The 22,036-nt window shown below is 47.9% G+C and overlaps 1 protein-coding gene across 1 annotated transcript; it reads right to left on the bottom strand.

Annotated features, from left to right (window-relative positions):
* Positions 1-1,070: 1,070 nt before the first annotated feature.
* Positions 1,071-8,886, bottom strand: LOC125947223 (uncharacterized). The gene is made up of 5 exons (XM_049671630.1): positions 8,765-8,886; positions 6,408-6,514; positions 5,123-5,427; positions 1,231-1,346; positions 1,071-1,153 (listed from the first exon to the last, which is right to left on the bottom strand). The coding sequence occupies exons 2-5, from the start codon at positions 6,456-6,458 to the stop codon at positions 1,071-1,073; spliced, it is 555 nt and encodes a 184-aa protein (XP_049527587.1). The 5' UTR covers positions 6,459-6,514; positions 8,765-8,886.
* Between the last annotated feature and the right edge of the window lie 13,150 nt (positions 8,887-22,036).

Below are 22,036 nucleotides of genomic sequence, written 5' to 3'. Positions count from 1 at the left end.
AAGAAAGGTACAACAAAGTATTTGTGAGTGCCTGAAAAGCCGATCTATTTAGATTTGAAATATACTATGGGGCATCGCATCACTGAAATAACACGCATATAAAGCTTTTTTAAGCTTTTGTTTCACAATGTCTGGCCACAATAAGCCAAGAAAACGGTCCGACTAGTAAAGTGATGGCGGCCAGACGGAACTGAGGTGGACAGTAAACAAACATTTTGTGACAGCCTGCCATACATCTTTTCTCTATATATAAACAACAGCTGCCTTAAGACACGCAAAATAATTACCTTTTCAGCGAAGTTTTATAGGCACACAAGTGTCGGCGGTGGTGATATCACGCTAAAAAGCGGGCCGATCCTGGCGACAGTGCAGAAAGGGTCCAAGTTCAATGCAACATATCCCTGTGGGCTCGGCGACCTGTAACGCACCCTGGAACTACCCTTGTCACACTTGGGACACATAGAGACAAAATCACCAGCCCTTCCCCTGTCGAGAAAATGGGGTAAGCGAAGCTTGCGGTCCGATTCTAGCCTGAGGGCTTCCGAAGCCCAAGCGAAACGTCAGCGAAGAGCCGCGACCCCGAGTTGCGGGAGCGCGATGTTGAGGGCAAACCTCAGTGAAGAGCCGCTAACCCTGGGTTGGGGCAAACAAATTGGAACGTCTGCGAATGCGTCGTCTTGCCACAAGCTTTGCTTACCCCCATTTTCTCGACAGGGGAAGGGCTCCTAATTTCTATATGAACGCTTCTCGAATTACGAACGCTCTTTGCAATATTTTACATTGTGTCTGAGGTGGAGAGTAACATTCGCTTCGAGTGCGAAGCCGAGTGAGTTTCTCGAACTCATTCGATTGCGGAAGTCATTCGATTTTATTTACAATAAATATCGCTGTGTAGCGGCCAAATGGCATTCGATGCGAATGCCATTCAGTTTGGATGAATTAAAACGTCCAGTGTGACAGGGGTATTATTCGTTGCTACGCCCTTCTCTTTCACCCATACCAATAGGAGGTATTCTATTAGGCATGTGATGTGTGCCAAAACAGCAAAGAAGTGTGAGGTCTTCGGACGTTTAAAATGCAGGCAGCACTTTGTTGTGGACATCCACCTGTTGCTGAAGCAGCCTGCACTCATGCGGCTTAATCTGCAGCTTTGCTGCAGAGTGGAGCCGATTATATTAGTGGTTGCGTTTCAGCGATGTGAATGGATCCTTTATGAATCATAACACTTACCAGTAAATAAAGCATTTGATTCCCCTGCGCTTTCTTCTATCTTCTTCATATATCCACGAATAAAGTCTTTGCATTCGTCTCCAAGGTTCGCCTCCTGGGCTTCTCCAACTTGCTTCCTTAAAAGAGAACCACGTAAACACAACTGTTTAACCAGGCCCAAATTCATTACTATTTCTCCCACAACAGGTGTCTTCTATATTGATATAGAACACTAACCGTCTTGTTGTTTAACAATCTGCGTATTGGTGAGAACATTATTATATCAGAAAAAAATTTGGTCCCCAGTATCGCACTAAAACAGTATTACTAGATATAAAAGAGAATGTACGTCGTGTTATATAACATTGACAAAAGATGGCTACAATAAGGCACTATAAACATTTTGTAAACGCTTTCGGTTCGGTACATCACACTACTGTCGTTCACAAGGTTGCATGCTAAAGCATTCGCGGTAAACATTTGGCTTTGTGTAGTCTTTAAATGGAAAGCAGTGCGTTTGTTTAGGGGATGATCAATGTGCCTTATTGGCACTTTTTCTTGTTGTTGTTGCTTACTTCTTTGTTTGGGGGGGGGGGGCACCGGTAAGCTTGTCAGGACTCCTTTTTATTATTATATATGGCAGCAACTTAATAAATCTGGGCTTTAGATTGATATGCACCATGTAAGGGGAAGACAGTGCCGCGCACTTTTCCAACTTCCTTCCTAATTATTACGTTACATTGCACTCCTGTCTAAACTACAGAATGATTCCATGAAAATCATCTTGAACACATTACAACAAAAACAGCAGCTGTACGATTCTCTGTGGCAGCATAGACAATTTATCCCTTTAATTTGTATTAATACTGTAACAAGAAAATATAGATATTATATGAGCGCAATATTTTTAGCATTACGTTGTGTATGCTTTCGAACTACGTATGCCTCGTTAATCATATATGCACGAAGCTTTACGAGATTGCTGGTGAAATTTGCCGCTGCAAATAGATACTTCGGTTGAAAGCAAAACTAAACATATGCTTTATTCTGTTCTACTCGCAACTGATTTTTTTGTCTAGTTTGGGGAACCACAGGTAAGGTAAATATTGTAAATTGTTACGGTCCAAATGGCCATCATTCGACATATTGCAACGGTTCCGACATGCAGTAACCTAATTCGCATTACAAACTATTGTGAATTTCCTTCAATAAACATCTTCTACATTGACATTAAAGCTTTCTTAACACTAATGGCATCATTACTTACAAAGGACGGTTTCACTGGAAAATCAAGAACATGGTACGTTCCTTTTTCCCCACATACTACAAAACTACAAGTATTAAAACATTGCCGTAGGCCATTGTTCAATAAATGTAGCAATTTAAATAATTACGGAAACTTAACTAACAAAAATTGCATTTTATTACCAAGAAGTATCTAGGTATGTATGCTAGATTCGAGAATTTCGGTGCATAATTGTTACCTTTCAGCGTATCTTTCTATGCCAAAATGTGAAAACACTTCTTTACGTTTCGAGGCTTGTCAAGCAACGAAGCCTTCAGAAGTCAAAGAGTGTTAGCCCCATGAAAAGCCAAAGAGGCTTAAGTAGCATCCTGTTACAGCATCGCGTTTCCTCTTTCAAGAAAATTTCACCAACGATTTAAAGAAAGAAGAATGCAGCAGATAAACTTAAGCGTCTCCGTAAAGAAACGTACAATCATTAGTTTAATTTCCTACTACACATTGTAGATACCTTCAACCACTTACACGGACCACACCGCAATTCATAAACCTTCCTAAATCGCTAATAAATCGTTCCTAGTATTCCTATTAACTATCAAACAATATTCTGAAAATGCCAGGCAACATTCTCCTCGTCTGTTCACTTTAGACTATATTACCCTTTTTACCTGTGAACCGCAATCTGAACTCACAGTGGAACGGGACAAATTCCTATCCTGTGTCATGTTAAGGAATAATTTGCTCGTGCAAGAAAGCACCAGGCCCTTTTTGAGTGTCTTCTTTTTAGTTGTCATAGTGCTTTTCACTCGCAATGATCATTTAGTGTGTCCCACCGCGTCGCTACCGCCCATTTCGTCATCGCCAACACAAAACATGGCAAGCTCCAAGCTGCTTTTTTCATAGTCAGCACCACTGAATAACCGGTCAATGACACATTCTCCAGGTGTCTTAAGAAATTGATCTTCAGATCGTTAGGCGTGAGATCGCTGTGTGAGTGCATTAAAGATTTGTATGAGAACCGCGTTACGGCGACGAAAAAGCTAAGGCAAAATATAACCGAGTGTTAGCTTGTAAATATGCTAATGTAACCCACTTTTTTTTTGCTGCTTCAAAATACAGTCGAACTCGGATATATCTAATCTGAAGGGGATCACAAAAAGTTCGATATGCAAGGTGTCCCAGCTATCACGCAGCACGATTTAAAAAAGGAAGAATGGCGTTACGCGAATCAAAGCTAGTGCGTATTGTTTCCAGTACAGTGGAGTAGCCGCCAGTAATTTTTTGGTTACCGAGATTTAATTAGGCAATTGTAATTATTTATCTAACTCGAAAATTACTGTCCGAGTTATCAAAGTGTCAATGAGAAGATTGTATAGCAACATGAAAAACTCCCGATACAGCTTTCTGTTGCTCAATACATGCTACATAAATGTGTTTTTCCGAGCGTGAAAGAAGCCTGCGAATACACACAAAATGCTTCGAGCTCGCCAGTCACGCGGAAATTCTGCGTGCATTCGCGGGCTTCTTTCACTGCTCGGAAAAACACATTTATGCAGCAGGTATTGAGCAACAGAAAGCTGTATCGGGAGTTTTTCATGTTGCTCTACAATCTTCTCATTGACACTTTGATAACTCGGATAGTAATTCTCGAGTTAGATAATTAATTACAATTACCTAAATAAATCTCAGCAACGATAAAATTACTGGCGGCTACTCCACTGTACTGGAACCAATACGCACTAGGTTTGTTTCACGTAACGCCTTTCCTCTTTTTTTTTAATCGTGCTGCGTGTTAGCTGGGACACCCTGTATAGGAAATGCGACACATAAAATAATAGGCCCTGCGACAATCGGCGGCTTCGCGATCGGTGCGTCCGCGGGCGGCCAAGTTACTGTACGCAGCTCGGGAAAAAAAGCAAGCAGACTTTATTTACCTGCAAAAAATTGCTGGATCACTCTCAACCTCATTGCAAAGTCCAAGCTGATTCTATTATTTACACTTGCAGCGGTCATCGCTTGCGGAAAATGAACTCACGAATAGGCACTCAACCCACACGATGACGCAACGAAAATCGGAAAGAAGGAATGTTGACGTTCTAGGCAGCACGCGGCCTAGCCGAACAGCACAACGGGGCTCTACTGACAGCACATTGTCTTCTCCACCTCCAGGTGCCAGAAGGCCTCAATGTGCACTAAGAAGTGCACTTCGAGGTTTTTGGCGGCGCGCCACGTTCGATAAATTGAAAGTGCTAGTGAACGGGCCTTCTATATATCAGTGCACCAGCTGTGTAGGTTTCCATAGGATTTTCGAGGAGATTCTACAGCTGTTCGATATACACTACATATAATTCATTATATGTGTGTTCGATACATCCGGGCTCGACTTTATTCCTTACGGGTGACTTTAACTGAAAGCACTAGAAAATAGCAAAACTTGAACCAGACAATGACGTTTTCTGTTTTGCGTGAACGTCATCATGGTAGTATCACACCTCTGGATCACAGTTTTTTTTTTCAGGTAAACATTTCAGGTTACTTATGTGCAATCCTCTTTAGACCGCCTAAAACATTCAAAAGGGTGCTCTGTTTCTAGGTCAGTACCAATTCATAGTACTGGTGAAATTCATTTGTGGATGATACGCGTTTGTGGAAAAAGTAAAGTGCACGTACTCTGAAACGGCTTCTAGTTGCGCCAAGGATTCCGCGATGCGGTGGTTTCTGGTAAAAGGAAGGTATGAGAGCAGCTTGCGCAGCTTCCATGGTAGAAATTGGTGAAAAGGCCCCGAGTACATCGCGAGGCTCACTCTCTTCATCACCCGGTGGAGCTCGCGGCGAGTTGGATCGTCGTGCGTCAACTGACGGCCATAGAAGAACGACACGATGTTGTTGAAGGCGCACGGCATCACGTAGTTGCTCACGTCAAGCGGCCTTCCACCAGTCTCACCAATGCTGTCAGCAACGCGGCCGAACTCTTCCTACCATCAGCAGAGCGTTGAGAACGTAAGTGCAGGTACATCCATACGGAACGAAGAAAAAAAAGTAAGAGCACGCTGAACTGTAAAAGGCTTGACAACTGAGCTAGTCCTAAATCCATACCTAAAGTGGCACTAAAGAGAACCACTAAATTAGTTTAGACTAAAAAGAAGTATTCTGTCAACTTCTATTTTCATTAAATTTGTACATTGAGTGCGAGAAAGAAAATTCCGGGATAACGTTTCTATTTTTGAATTTGCGCAGCAACCACAGCACTGGTACGGCTTTGTGACGTCATGTAGTTCTATAATTTTTTTCCTATTTAGGTCGTTGTGGCGGAGTGATAGTTTTTGAAACGTTCTAAGCTCAGCCTTTGACACTTTAAATACTATGTAGTCGACCTTTATCAATAAGAGATTACCTTGGCCTGAGCAGATGGGCCTAAATTTGGGAGATGCCGATGAGATTGCGCGGGAACATAAACGCGGCATCGGCTACCAGTCTTTCACTCTTGCGTCGTTTCCGGCAGACAAATTTGTTTCCCAAAACAGGAGCGGCTTTGTGGTAATGGCGAACTGTAAGTCATCATCACTGCTCAAAAACACTTTTTTCTGATGTTCCTGCATAACCTTTGTGAACCGGACGTTTATTGCCAGTCAGTGACATGATGGGATTTAATCGGCGCCTGTTCGTGGAGCGGTGACTTCGAAATTTTGGTTTCAGTAGCTTTTTCTGGCTACTAGTTCCTTGTATACATTGTTCATGGAGAATAATTTCATATGAAGCTTCTGAGTGGCAAGCAGGCACAATTCGGACACACAGATGAAATTTCAGCGCAGCACTCTGTCCAATCAACTGTTAACTTCGAAACCGCAGTGATGTAGAGTACAGTGACTTACTATGTAAAGCATCCAGGGTCAAAAGGAACCTTAACTATTGTATGTTGCCAGTCGCAGTTAATGTGATAGAACACGTAGCTTACCATCATACGGTCCTCCATAGCAGTTTTTGCAAAGCCCAAGTCCCGCAGCATGCTCAAACAGAATTTCCTGTTTGCTGACCAAGCTTCCCCATTCAGGGAACCCACACCTGAAAAAGTAACTTCAGTGAAATATATTCGTGCGCATTAAGTAAGTGAAGGGTGCCCTTGGCAGCGCCAGAATAGTGAGTGAGTAAGTGAATCAACTTTATTGAAGGAGCCAGTGGATTGAGGCCTGGGCCTAGGCCGCGTCAGGGGCGGTAAGAGCCCCTTTCTCCCAGCCGCCTCTCGAGCTCGCTGGATGGCCCATAGTTGGCCTTGCAGATTTGAGCATATCAGCGCGGCTTTCCACCACGCCCCAAGCTGTTCTGAGGAGACTGCATTTAAATCCTGTACATCTGCGCATTCCCACAGAATGTGTTCTAGGGTGGCGTGTTCTGTCCTACATAGTTTACACAAGTGATATTGGTACAGTTCGGGGCAGATACGATGTAGGTGCAACAGGTTGGAGAGGGCTCTGATTTGTAGTCGCCTTCAGTCAACCGCCTGAGATGTGTCTAATTTGCAGTTATGAGGCGGGGATCTGCACCTGGACTTTTGGTAGAAGCGGGTGATGTCACATAATCTGAACATACTGTCCCTCTCCTTCCAGGCCTCTCCTCCCGTTCTTTCGGAGGAAGCTTCTTTGCTAGCACGGTAAAAGGGACCTCGGGTGACGCGGTGGGCTTCCTCGTTGAGGTTCCGAGCGGGGGACTCGCAGCAGGTGTGGACTGGGAACCAAATGATGTATCTCGCTTCGAAATCCTCTGACGATATGAGCTGGGCTTTTCCATGAAGAGTGTTAGCAGCCTGAGCCGATAGTCTTGCTCGCGCGTAGTTTCTGTTGGCGAATGCGAGTCACTGATGACGTATCTACATTTGGGGGAAATTATGGCCTGAGCGATACCCACTTCTTCTCTGATTTCAGTATTATTAGAGCGTATTGAGGACGCGCTCATGCATCCTCGTGGTCAGAGTTTATTACTACCGCGCCAGAATAAAATTCATTTGATAACTTGGAGAATGTTCGATTTTGCACGTATCACAAGTGCACCGCCAACTAAATCTTAGTTCACAATTACAGGTACTTAGCCCTTTAAGGACGGCATATATACATACCAGAAAAATGTTCATTTTCTACATGAATGTGCAGAACACATCAAGCATAAGCTTCTTCAACGAAAAGGAAATATATTCCTAAGTAAACATTTTCAGCACTAGAGGGAAACACCAGCCAGAAAACTGGATGTGGGCTTTACTGCAAAGCACCTAAGACTTCATTTGAAATTTGTACTGACAGCTCTCACCACGAGTGACCCACGGGTGTGCATTTCATTTGGTTTGCACCTGGTTTGTAACAGCCCTACCACCGGAGATCTTGCATCGGTCTGTCTCCTTTGACCATGCTTTCAAACGAATGCGAGCCGCGTGCGAAACATATTCTTGCTCTTCTGATGTCCCTGCTATGAAGCAACAAATGGCACTTGCTACCGGTCATTCAGTGTTGTCCGAAGGCATTTGGCGAGAAACATCATGCTTCAATGCCGAATCTCAGCAAAAAAAATTCTTTTGCAGTATGCTGCCTGCAGGCAACAGTCCGCAATAGAGGGAACTAGTTTCGGTCCCTAGGAGCAGGACTGACATGGTGCGAGCGATTTTAGAGTACGTTGTACTAGCAGGCTACGGAGACATCTGTAGTTACAGAAATGCCAGCAAACACTAAAAGCCAGCTTCGAAGTTTAAAAAATGTTCACGAACCTGTTGAGATTGCTTCCTTATGGCCAAAGATTGCTGCCAATCTGGAGAAGTCGCCGTACCACTCTCGTTAGCCAGGAGGCTAGCAGACTCACGCGTGATGCAGAATTATCAAATAACTGGACGCTCTTGAAGCTGTAACGTTTCTCTAGAATTCTTTCCGGTATAACAGCGCCAATAACACTCTCACGGAAGGACAAAATACTTTGAAAACCCAATAACAGCCCATTTATTGTCTAGAGATAATATAGTAAACCCCTTTGGTAACGCATTGGTCGCATGTTTGACGCCTGGGTCAGCGCGAGTTTTTCTTCGGCTGTAAAGGTAGCTTATTGAAGAGGGCGAGGTTGCTATCATTACCGAAGTATCTAAATCTTAACTCAGGTTCGGAAGATCAATTAGAGCTAGAGATTATTAGTGCCCCACCTCCTCCCTCAACTTTCGCTCAACATCCGCCCAACACCCACAGTAGAGAATCGTGTGCTTCAGAAAGAGGTTTTCTTTCTGGCTCACCTATGAATTTACTCTTTAAACACGTTCTTACATTGAAGGTTAGACAATATTACCTTTGTAGCAGTCGCGATAACCAACGAAAGTGGATGAACGCCATAGGAGTTCCTTTGTATTGCAGAACTTCTTGATGCTGTCGAAGTCGTTGAGGATAACAACGTTCAATAGATTTATCTTGAGCCTAGAGAAAAATGCAGCACGCATTACTGAACTCAACAGTTCGTTTGCGAGCATGAAGCGCGCGAACAATATCACCAAAAAGTATGTTTCACCTAAGGCTTCATCAAAAACTTCACAAATTGTTTATCCTAAATTATCTAATTTCTCTATACTCAGTTCCAGGCGATTCTCGTGGCACATATCGAGGCACATATCTCGAAACTGACACCAAAGAACATTGACATCATTGTGATTGATATCAAACAGGCAACTATTCATGTGTTCTAAAGTGCTTGCGTGATCAGCACCTGAATAACTCTTAACTAAGCAGAATGATTTCGCTTGCTTACTTTGAGAGCGAAGTGACAAGAAAACACTAACAAAATGATGGTCGGAAAGTCCCTGCTCTACAGAGACCGTAAAATTGGAAAATTTATAGGAAGAAGCAATAAATTTAAAACCTATTTACACGCTCCCAATTCTCGGGCTGGCTCACGCACAACTTCCATTAGGTTGTGTGCTAGCATGATGTTTGGAACAATGTTAACGTGACTGTTATAACCTTCAAGGGCCTGTAGTCCCTCCCAATTAACACCAGGTAGGTTAAAATCGCCAATGATTAAGATTTGGATTTCAAGTAGTGCGCCTTCTGAGCTTCAAATTTTCTCAAGTAATCCGGAGCTACATCAGGGGGTCTGTATAACGCGTTCAAGATAACTTGATAATCCCAGCATGAGAGCTTGATACATAAGCCCTCAATATCAGTCATATCAACCAATAAGGAAGATTCAACGTTGTTTTTAATGAGTACAGCAACACCTCCTCCTCGTGAAGCCCTGTCTTTACGGTATACTTCGTAATCAACAGGGAAAATGTCTTCATCTACCTTATCGCGTAGCCACGTCTCCGTAATAACTGTGATATGTGGATCATGTTGAACTAAAGCTATTTATAATGAATCAGTTATATTTCGTTTACCACGTGTGCTAATTTTCATCATGCGCAGTTGCTTATTTGATACCGAACATCCCTTCCATGTTTGAGATTGGCTACGTTTATTTCCCGTTTGTGACCCTTTACCTTGTTTTTTCTGTTTTCACTAGTTTACCGCTAGTCTCCTCCCACACAAAGATTTCAACATCCACTTTAAGCTTATCATGGAGCAAAGTTACCTTTTCGCCCCAAGCTTTTTTAACCTTAGAATTTTTCCAGGGTAGCTTTTGTTTGTTTTACAGCTAGCGAATAACCATTCTGAATAAACATAAAAGATCCTTTCGGTTTCATCGCGTTATTCCAGATAAACAATTACAGGTCGTTTACCGCGCTGCCTACCGAGTCTATAAATGGTCCTATCGACATCCCCCATTCAGTGTATCTTTAAAAATACCAGAAACAACTTTTACTCCAGATCAGCTCCTGTTTCATCAGGAATTTCAGGCTATCCGTGTGTTTCACCTTCTGTTTGACCTTCTGTTTATGGCTTCTAGGTCAGTGCCACGGCTTCCTACATGTCAACATTCCACTACGCAATTAGGCACAATATTTATCACGCGGAAGAAGTTGCAGCTACGCGCGAACAGTGAAACAGTGGCTGTGATAGCCAGCAGAACTTTCTTCGGGATCTTACCCTACGAGTTGCGAGAAAGGTTTGCAGCGATATGCGAGCAGACCTCTCAGAAAAGCTACTGTCTCGTTCTTTGTCTCGTTATTGATGCTACGCATCCTGGCACCTTAAAATTTTTATCATGTGAAACGCAGCTAGCATCGCACCGGCTATTTCTTCTGTAACTAGCGGACCTTCGTGCTTGAGCAACGTAGGTCTCGCACATAGTTGAGATATTCCATTGTTGTCAGTGAAACTTTTTATTCGTAAGCGGATGAGATGCTTTATTTGCTTGCAACGTAATTTGCTTTCTTTTATCGCTCACACAACAACTTGGTATCGACTAGAAATGGTTTTAGGCGTTAAAAAAACACGGACAAGAGAAAGACACGACGCGGCACACACTCGCAACTGTGCGAGTGTGCGCCTAGCCCGACAGCAGACTCACCAAGCTGTGGTGTCGATTCTTGATACCAGCTTATTTTTCCATGTAAAATCACTAGACTAGGCAAAAAATACATCACTGCGCCAACGCGGCCGTCACAACGAACGCAATCAAACGTGCAGCGGCTGCGTTGATCTAGCCGGAGAACAAGCTCCATCTGGTGCCAGCTGCATTACCAACACCACTGGTGCAACCGACAGCCGACTCGCAAAATCAATTGCGGTAATCTTTCGTGAGCACGAATGGCGTAAGTAGGGCTATACAGCAGTGACGGCTAATGGTAAGTAAAATAAAATCAATCGAACAGTGTGTCATCCAATTTGAATAGTGTGTCATGAACATAGAAATCAACCCATTTTTTATCTACTTCTTGTCGAAAGGTAGCGATCTTCAATTTCCCTTGTCTTGCGTCAGCTGACTCCTTCCGATGTGCGCATTTCTTTAATCGTGACCTCAGTTCATCTTCTAGTGTCGTCAAATTGTGCTGTCTCGTATCTCACAGTAGTACTGAACCATGAGCACTGACTTAGGGAGCCGCATGGCCACGTCAGTGGTCGCTTCGCGCAATCGAAAGCACGCCGCTGCACGCAAGCACTTAGCCTCCAAAGAGCGCAGAACACGGCAGCGCAATAAAACACACTATTGCCCAAAGTTAACGAAGAGAGGTGTAGTTACCTCGGGCGGCACCAAACAATGCACAGGGGCCTCGGTGCCTGGTTAACCGGAAAGCAAAGTGGCTCTCACTCTAAGGTGGCACCACAGAAACGGTGCCGCTGGAACATTGCTACTCCCGTAGCACAGATGGCACTTCGCAAAACGCTGCCACAGAAGACATGCCCCTGTGGCTATGCTGTGTACTCTCGCGATGACCTCCGACCCCAGTCGCGAGAATATAGAGCAATATTGGTTGGCTCGAGTCTCCGATGAGTGGGCGGCTCGGTGTAGTAAGACCACACACAAGCACAAGGCACCGTTCCCCGGTTTAACGTTTGATGCAAGACACCGTAGACGAGCTCAAGTGCGAGCAACACCAGAAGTGGCCGCGGACGGTAGTGAAAACGGGCACGCATCATGTGCAGTCCTGAAGAGATTTCTATGCGCGGCCGCTCTGCCGGTCGCGGCGGTTGCACCACCGCGGTGGGAAACACGAGGGCACAATTCCCGACTACAATTGGCCACTGAAACTGCCCATTGGGCTTCCCGGGTGCGCAGTGAGAAGTCGTCCCTCCATCCCGCCACGGGTGAAAAAAGGGAGTGGTTCAGGGAGAGCATATCAGGCGAACACCCATGCTTAAGCTACGAGGCACGCCTCAACCACCACAAAATTCAACTGCGTTCTTTTGGCATCTATTTAGTAACTGTGATAATTAATTGGTTATATGCTCCACGCCACGCCTGGTGATGTTGGATGGATATCGTACTGATGGATATCGTACTTTTTTACGTGAACACCGGTAAGCGGTTCTTCATGAGTTGCAAGTACGGTGAAATTCTCCTGAATCTAATTTTAATTGTCTAGAGAATTATTTTGCAGCACAACCATCCCGTGTGACTACTTCGCCGGAAGAAAGTGGTCGGTGACTGTTTCAACAAGCTTACTATCAACGACAAACTCTTTCTTTATAGTCGAGTAGAGAAGTGGGAAATAGTTTATGAATAAGAGCCAAGAAACGATGAACACGTAACATCATAAACTAGCCTAGCGCTTTGCTTTGAAGCCTTTGCGGCAATAGAAGATGACCTAAAAGTTTCTGCACATTACTCTATAGAGCTACACTTATATTTTACTGGTCGAGGTCTTCAAATATTTCCTGTAGGTCATCACCAGCACTGCAAAAGAGAACTCTACCACCTGTAAACTACTGGTTGATAAGATATTCCTTGTTAACAAACACACATGATCCTTCCTAATCTAGCGTCTTGAATGCTTCTGGCAAGAATCGACCGCCTAAAATGCAGCGATGGAACACCGGACCGCATTGTCAGAAATCAAACAAAGGGTGCCGTAAGACGCCTTGGTTTCAACAGATGGGGTTACTTAACATGCCCACAAAGTGGGGCGTGTGCTTGTTTTTCTACTCCACGGCCTGCGGAATGGCGCTGCCACCTGCGGCAACCAAACCTGCCACCGCGTCCTCTGCGTTTAAGTGCCGTAGATGCTGAGCTTCTACGGAGGGCAAATTATTATTCAACAGAAAGTGTAGCCTTGCTTTCTCTGCTTCCTGCACCCGTGCATTCCGATTGTTTTCGACTACTGACGCACGCAGAGCTGAGTTGAAGAGGGTGACGCAGGATTTGGTCAGCAATGGCTACCCCCACCAGTTTATAAAGACTGAAGAAAAGCGTACTGCTGAACCCCCTATCAGGTCGATGGGACCAAGGAAACGGGCGTCTCTCCCCTATGCACGAGGCGTGAGCGAGTCAATATCAAGAATTTTCAAAGATTATGATGTAGAAATCTGCCACGTCCCTTCAAGCAAACTAAAACAACAACTCGTCCGAGTCAATAACAGCCTCGAAAAAGAAAATTATCCCGGCGTCATCTACAAAATTCCTTGCCAGGACTGCCAGGCGTGCTACGTAGGCGAGACGGGAAACTTTAAAAGAAGGCTACAGCAGCACTGCAATGATGTAGCCAAAGGACACACGGTTTCCAGCGCCCTAGCAGAGCATCACGAGAAGACTGGTCACAGTATTAACTGGCATTCGGCTTCCATCATCGAAAGAGAGAAGAAATTATCATCGCGATTGCTTCTCGAATCATTTTGCATACAATCTACGACTAACACAATAAACCGGACACGGGGTCCCCTCCCTGAGTTGTACGCAAGCGCCTTACGTCTACCGCCGCATATATAATAAAGATCACCATGCATTCGTTCATTGTGAACAAGGCACCCGTACTGGGCGCCCAAACGTCAAACTGTTGTTTTTGTGTTCTTCAGTTGGTGAGTGTACGTTTATACAGCCATATCGCCTCTGAAGCTTGTTTTTGTCGAACACTTCGAAGATGTTCGTGCGATCCCGGTGCACACGTTCGCGACGCATCAGGAGCTCGGCTCATATCTTGATATGAGCGGCGCTTACGCAAAGTCTTTTACGTGGTTCAATGAAGTGAGCTTGCGCTGTACTGCCGTATAATATTGACCCGAGATAGACTGACATCTGTGGCCGCCGGCCACTTGTACGATGACGACGAAGTGCGTAGTGAAACGCGCGCTATCCGAGTGTCAGCCTGGATTAAAAAGAACACCGTTTTGTCAAGGCCTCGATTGTTAACATCGTGACGTTTTCTGGTGTAGGTGCGGCGTAAATGATATGATCGCCCGAGACGCTGCGTACTCCTCACTCGACGCCAGTGACAAGCCCGACAGAGCTCACCCCTGTGCACGTCCGTACCAGCCGTCGTCTTCAGGGGCTCTAGCCACAGCACGGTCTGCTGCCTGATCCTACCGGGACGATGCACCAACCGTCTACTTCTGCGCTTGCGCGCCGATGCAGATACCCTTTTGCATCAGCCGCAAACGCCCAATGTCTTCCACGGAGGTGCTCTTCAAGATGTCGAAGACTGGCTTGACCATTTCGAAAGGGTCGCCGAATTCAATGGTTTATCCCAAGAGCGCAAGCTGCGTAATGTGTACTTCGCTCTCGAGGATTCCGCATAGACGTGGTTCGAGCACCACGAGGCGACATTGAAATCATGGGACGAATTTCGTCGGCAGTTATTTGCCGCCCACAACAGTTGGTGATTAAGGCAAGAATTCAATCTCCTAATGAGAGCGTCACCACCTATATTGAAGACATGGATCGGCTCTGCATGCGCGCAGACGCTTCAATGCCCGAAGACAAAAAAGTCGGGCACCTAATGCAAGGCGTAAAGCAGGAAATGTTTGCCAGCTTTATCCGCAACCAACTGACTACGCTTGCAGACTTTCTCGCTGAAGCCACGGCAATGGAAAGGGTACTACAACAGCGCGCCAGGCAGTACAACCGAAACGTAACGGCACTTTCGAGTACTATCCTTAACGTGACCCTGGGAAGCGACGTCAGCGACCTTGGAGAATTTTTCAGAGCTGTCATTACAGAAGAGCTCTATAAAATGCAAGCAGTCGAACCCCCGGTCACGCGACTGTCTGTGGCAGAAATTGTGCAAGACAAGTTCAGGCAAGCCATCCATGTTCCTGAGCGCTACGGGCCACCACAGCAACAGGAGCTAGTTCGGATCACCTTTGCGGAAGCCCTACGACGTCCATCACTGTATAACACCACAAACGCCGTGCTTACCGCGGGACAGACGGAAGTTGGTCTCAGGCTTCGTAATCCACCGTTCATCAACTAGTCCAGGCCAAGAAAATGTGATGTCTGGCGCGCTCCTGACCACAGCCCCCTCTGTTTTCAGTGCGGCGACGCCGGCCATACCTACAGGACGTGTCCCTGCCACCGCGTGCGTCTCCATCGGTTCGCCCCGAAATCGCCGCATCCAAGACCTGGGCCCGCTTGCACAAACGCGAGCCTCAAAGTCTAGGCTTAAATCCGAATGCCGTCTTATCCTAACCTAAACTAAGACTGGACTTCCCGGCCGCAGTAATGCGCTTGCGCGAACCAACAAGAAAGAATTACAGTGCACACTTAATGAAGACAGTAGGGACTTATTGTACCTAGGTAGTAAATTTTGCCGCCGACAGAGAATGAGATGGGGAACGGGTCGAACTCGGTCACGCTGTCCATATCGCTTCGCACTGGCCAATCGGTGGCATCGCCTGATGTAAACATGTGGCAACACACCGCAATTTTCGCAAACGCTTTCCCGCGCACGGAACGACAAGCATGGACAGCCAGCCTGCAACTGAGCGTATCAGAAGTCTGCACTGGACGGAAGACCAGAAATTGGACTTGATACATCTGATAGGTGAGGGAAGAGCCGCATTATTCACTAAATTTAATTCCGCTGTCACGAGAAAAAAGCGTGATCATGCATGGGTAGGCCTAACCGAAATTATCCGTTCAAGACACAGCATCCAAAGATATGTAAAAGAATGCAGAAAAACCGCATATTCACGAAGTGAATGATGCTGAGTGGGCGAAGCACCGGCCGGGGGATCATTCCGGCAAAATGCCGGAAGCGTTCTCCGGAAGCCGGCTTCCGGAAGACGGAGCGTGGCGCACATATACCATATATATATATATATATTGTCACGAGCCATGGCAAAGACAAAGACGTTGTAGTGGGGCTGGGTCAGAGGCTCTTCTGTCAGACTGAAACCTGCTGGAACCTGTGCGCTCTGTGCAGTCTTGACTAGACAAGCGCTAGCCGTTTACCGGTAATTAAATACTCCCCGTAACATCTTTTTGGTGGAGGTTGCGGGTTCTATTCTACCCGGTTATGGATCTTCGGAGCGGACGCCACGTTTCTTCTGCCTCTATGGCTGAGAGCAGTACGCAGTCATCGCAGCCCGCGCCCGCGGCTCCAGCAACCGTGGTCCTTTCGCAACCCCTCGACCCCGGCACGTTTTGCGGCACGGACAACAATGACGTCGACGATTGGCCCTTATTGTACGAACGCGTCTGCAAGCACCACAGGGCGGATGAGACCCTAATGCTCGCCAACGTCATTTTTTACCTACGGGGCACGGCTCGCGCGTGGTATAACACGCACGAAGAAGAACTGACGAGTTGGGACGTCTGCAAGGAGAAGATGCGCGCATTGTTTGGTCGATCGGCCGCGCGACAAATGACAGCCCGGCACGAGCTGGCGGCCAGAGCTCAGACGTCCACGGAATCGTACGCCGCATACATCCAAGTCGTATTAGCCTTGTGCCGCACAATTGACAAAGACATGCCAGAGGCGGACAAGGTTGGCCACGTGTTGAAAGGCATAGCTGACGATGCCTTCAACATACTTCTGTGTAAGCACTGCACCACCGTTGACTCCATCATCACAGAATGCAGGCAGTTTGAACAAGCAAAAAGCATACGGATTACTCAGCGCTTTAACAGACTCCCGAACACAGCTGCGACCTCCTCGTGCGAAGATCTCATGACGACCCCTCCGTTCTCGACGACTAACCACTTGGCCAGGATTGTTCGCCGGGAGCTCGAAGCCATGGCTCCAGCCGCTCACCAGGCACCTGGTCACGACCATTTGGCGACAATATCCCTCATTCAGGCCGTCGTCCGTCAAGAGGTTGCAAATATGGGCGTCCTAGTTCCAAAAGCCACCAGTTATGCTCCTCCGCCCATGTGCCCTTCCGGTCCTCACAATGAACACCACGCCGCCCCAATTCTTGATGCTGCCGCTTCTGCTCCCCGCTTCACACCCCGCTACCGAAACCCATCTGAGTGGAGGACGCCGGACGACCGCCCAATCTGTTTTTCTTGCTCTCGCGTCGGCCACATTTCACGCTACTGCCGCAATCATCGGAATTACCGACCAAGTTTCCCTGGTGACCGCCGCCAACATCGTGGCCAGTACTATAGCACATCTCTTCTCGACGACCAATTTCCGGCCCGTGATCCTCACCGTCTGTCTACGTGCTCTAAATCGACCTACGCCGATGTTGCCGCACAAGGATGGCCCAGCCCATCGCCGTCCCCTCAAATTCGCCAGTCGCGCTCCCCTCAACGCAGTCACTCTCCTTCTCCGGCTTCCTCTGGTCACTACCCGGGAAACTAGCCAGTGCAGCTCCGCGAGGTGAGGCTGCATTGACGACAAGGACCGCAAAACCTCTATTGAACCCTACTTCCAGACGCAATTTGCTCGGTGTTCTCGTTGACGGTGTGCCCGTTACTGCTGTCATTGATACTGGCGCCCACATATCTGTACTGAGTTCTACGCTCCGACGCCGCCTACGCAAAGTGCTGACACCTGCCGTCTCTCCTAGAGCACTGCACGGGCTCGGGCTTACCCGAAAGCCCGGGCCGGGTAGAGCAGTTCTTTCACGGGCTCGGGCCGGGCTCGGGCTCGGGCCGGGCTCGGGCACGGCGTGTGCTTTTTGACTCGGGCCCGGGCCGGGCTTGGGTTTTTTGATGCGGGCCCGGGCCGGGCTCGGGCTTTCTGCGAGTTATTCTCGGGCTTCTCAACTCTGAAAAACATGTATTTTTCGGTCTCGGGCAGGGTTCGGGCCGGTTTCGAGCCGGGCTCGGGCCGGGCTCGGGCTTAAGGTAAAGGGGTGGAGGGCCGGGCCGGGCGGGTAACGTAGATTATTTCCGGGCCGGGCCCGGGTCTCACCATAAATGTTTTGATCGGGCTCGGGCGGGCCGCCCAATGTAAAAACGGGCCCGGGCCGGGCCCGGGCAGCAAAAATCAGCCCGTGCAGTGCTCTAGTCTCTCCTACTGTGCGAGTAGCTGACAGCACCCGAACACCGGTTCTTGGTATGTGCACTGCCCGCGTTTCTGTTGCCGGTCACCACACTTCAGTTCTTTTCGCTGTTCTAGACGCTTGCCCTCATGATGTCATTCTTGGTATTGACTTCTTGAGCGCCCACTCTTCCCTCATCGATTGTTCTACTGGCATTTTGCGGCTCGAACTGCCATTGTGTCCTGATTACGCCGCATCAAGTAACACTCGCCTACGTTCCATGGAGTTTCTGCGACTACCCGCGCAGGCTGCTACCTACGTCCTTATGTCACCATTTCCACCAGTCCCTGATAGTGAATATGTGGTCGCTCCCCTCACAGACCTGATCCTCTCGCGCAACATCGCGCTTCCTCATACGATAGTGGTTGTTGCCAACAACAGAACGCTGCTTCCAGTCCTTAACTTTTCTACTTCGACCCATGTTCTTCCTCAAGGAATTTCACTAGCCGAACTGTCACCTCTGGAAGAATGTACTGTTTCTGCATTCCCTGCTGACGCTGAGCCCATGACCCAACCTGTCATACCGGCGCCAACCCAGGCACTTCTGGATAAAATGATATCACCCGACCTCTTACCGTCCCAAAGTGAAGCACTCCGTGGTATCCTATTTTCGTACCTTGACGTATTTGATGTTGAGAACACTCCATTAGGCCGTACACAAGTCGTGGCCCACCGCATCGACACTAGAGACGCCAGCCCCCTTCACAAGCACCCTTACCGAGTTTCTCACTCTGAGCGCCAAGTCATCCAAAAGGAGGTTGATAAAATGCTTGATAAAGATGTGATAGAGCCTTCTTCTAGCCCCTGGACATCCCCTGTAGTGCTTGTGAAGAAGAAGGACAACAGCTGGCGGTTTTGCGTCGATTATCGCCATCTCAATGGGGTAACGAAGAAGGATGTGTATCCTCTTCCACGAATTGATGATGCGCTCGACTGCCTCCATGGTGCCAAATATTTCTCGTCGCTAGACCTCCGCTCGGGATACTGGCAAATTGCCGTCGATGAGCGCGACCGCGAGAAGATCGCATTCATCACACCCGACGGCCTCTACCCATTTAAGGTTATGCCTTTTGGGTTGTGTAATGCTCCTGCAACTTTTGAACGCATGATGGACACTCTTCTACATGGTCTGAAATGGTCAACCTGTCTTTGTTATCTGGATGACGTAATCATTTTCTTGCCCAGCTTTGACAGCCACCTCCCTCGTCTGTCGGCCATTCTCGACATATTTCGGCGTTCTGGCCTCCAGCTCAATTCATCTAAGTGCACCTTTGGGCGCCGCCAGATCAAATTACTTGGACACCTAGTCGACGCTACTGGCGTACAACCGTACCCTGACAAGGTCCGTGCCGTCCGCGACTTCCCGGTTCCACGGTCCACGCAAGAAGTACGCAGCTTTCTTGGGCTCTGCTCCTACTTTCGCCGCTTTGTTCTCAACTTCGCGGACATTGCTCGACCCCTCATGGACCGACTCAAAAAGGATGCGGCCTTTTCTTGGGGCGCGGAACAAGCGACTTCCTTTGCGTCGTTGATTTCTGCCCTCACTTCACCACCTGTGCTGGCTCATTTTGACCCGGCGGCTAGAACAGAACTTCGCACCTACGCAAGCGGCCATGGCATTGGTGCTATCCTCGCCCAAACACAGAAAACACAGAACGAAGTCAACCGTGTGATCGCGTATGCTAGTCGTCTTCTGTCACCGTCGGAGAAGAATTACACCATTACTGAGCGGGAGTGCCTAGCTCTCGTCTGGGCTGTCGCGAAATTCCGTCCGTACCTATATGGACGGGCGTTCGTGGTCATAACAGACCATCATGCGCTCTGCTGGCTCTCGACACTTAAAGACCCCACAGGAAGGCTCGGCCGTTGGCCATTACGGTTACAGGAGTACATGTTCTCCGTAGTGTAGAAATCTGGCAAGTTACGCAACGACGCCGACTGCCTCTCCCGCCATCCCGTTGAACCACCCGACTCCACTGAAACAGACCCCGACACCTGTGTCTTGGCGATAACAGACTTCATCCATGTGGCCGACGAACAAGGTAGAGATCCATCGTTGCTCTCTATTATTGACCGTCTGCAATCCGGCACCATCGACCCTTCACTCAACATGTTCTTGCTTCATGACAACGTTCTTTACCGCCGCAACATGCACCCCGACGGTCCAGAACTCCTGCTCGTTGTCCGGCATCATCTGCGCAGGGACGTCCTCGTCCAGTTTCATGATGCCCCACTTCCGGGCACTTAGGCGTCTCGAGAACTTATGATCGCATACGACGACGTTTTTTCTGGAAGGGCCTTTATCGGTTCGTTCGCCGCTACGTAACATCTTGTGACCTGTGTCAGCGTCGCAAGAAACCTGCGACCCAACCTGCTGGCCTACTTCAGCCAATTGACATTCCAACTGAGCGGTTTTATCGAGTGGGCCTCGACTTGCCCGGTCCCTTTCCAATTTCCACGAAAGGCAACAAATGGATTGCAGTCGCTACGGAGTATACCACTCGATATGCAATTACTCGAGCGTTGCCAACCAGCTGCGCCACAGACGTAGCCGACTTCCTACTGTATGACGTCATCCTCCAACATGGTGCTCCACGTCACCTACTCACAGATCGCGGTCGCTGCTTCCTCTCTCGTGTGGTTGACGATCTACTTCGATCATGTGCTACTCACCACAACTTCACGACCTCATATCACCCTCAAACCAATCGACTCACCGAACGCCTAAACCGTACACTGACCGACGTGCTTTCCATGTAGGTTTCCGATGACCACCACGATTGGGACGTTGCGCTTCCGTTCGTCACATTTGCATACAACTCATCTTCTATCTTTGTCACGGATTTCGGTGGACTAAAGACAGACAGGGACAAGTCGCTCGCGTAAGACAAACATTTATAATTGAAAAAACAAACGGCGAAGACAACAGCACAAAACAAACAATTTACAGCACAAGTCAATTCTAGAAATACCCCAAAGTCCTCAGCTACCTTGAATTGATAAGTCCAAAATATTTACATGGCGTCCCTCGACGTGGCCACGTCACCTCGTCGTCGTGGCTTCCGGCGACACGTCGTTGGGCCCGCCGATGCGTCGTAGACTCGAAGTCGCTGTGTCCGACGTTCGGTCCACGGTTGGCCTGGTTCGGGGGTCAGGACGGTGGGGTGGCCGAGGCGCCTGGATCGCCCGGTCAACTCCGCTAGCCTGCGGATCGTAGCCGCAGGGAATCCGAGAAGCGGTGCCGTCAGCCTGTAGCTGCGGCTTCCGGTGGGACGTCCACTCAGCTCGCGGGTCGTGGCCGCGGCAGCTGAAGAACAGCTTCCATCGGGTTGCCGCCGTCTCCGTCATCCAACCGTCCTTTCCGGCCTCCAGCTCCTTCTGCCTGCCTGCGTCCCAGAGCGTAGCTGGGCTCCTCTCTTCGGCTACATGTCGCTTCTCTCGTTGGCCACGTAGCTGCACGCGCACTTTTGCGCTTCTTCTTCTGCTTTCATAATGTATTCTTTTTGTTCGGCCGCTCTTATTTTATAACTTCTTTCTTCTTTATTTCTCCCACTGACTCCTCGTGTCTTCTTGTTCTATTTTTATCTTCTTCTTTTTCTTCTTCTTTCTTTCTTCCTTTATTGGCTCATGACATATGCCCACCTTCAAGAGTTTTTCTATGTGAAAAACTTCTTTTCATCTTCCTCCTTGTATTGATGTTCCTGCCGTCTTCATATCTCGGTCCACCACTAGCATGCCATGTCTTACACCACTTTCGTCGTTT

Source organism: Dermacentor silvarum, chromosome 7 (genome assembly GCF_013339745.2).
Source record: "Dermacentor silvarum isolate Dsil-2018 chromosome 7, BIME_Dsil_1.4, whole genome shotgun sequence".
NCBI classification, from domain to species: domain Eukaryota; kingdom Metazoa; phylum Arthropoda; class Arachnida; order Ixodida; family Ixodidae; genus Dermacentor; species Dermacentor silvarum.
This window is presented reverse-complemented; position numbering and strand designations above follow the sequence as displayed.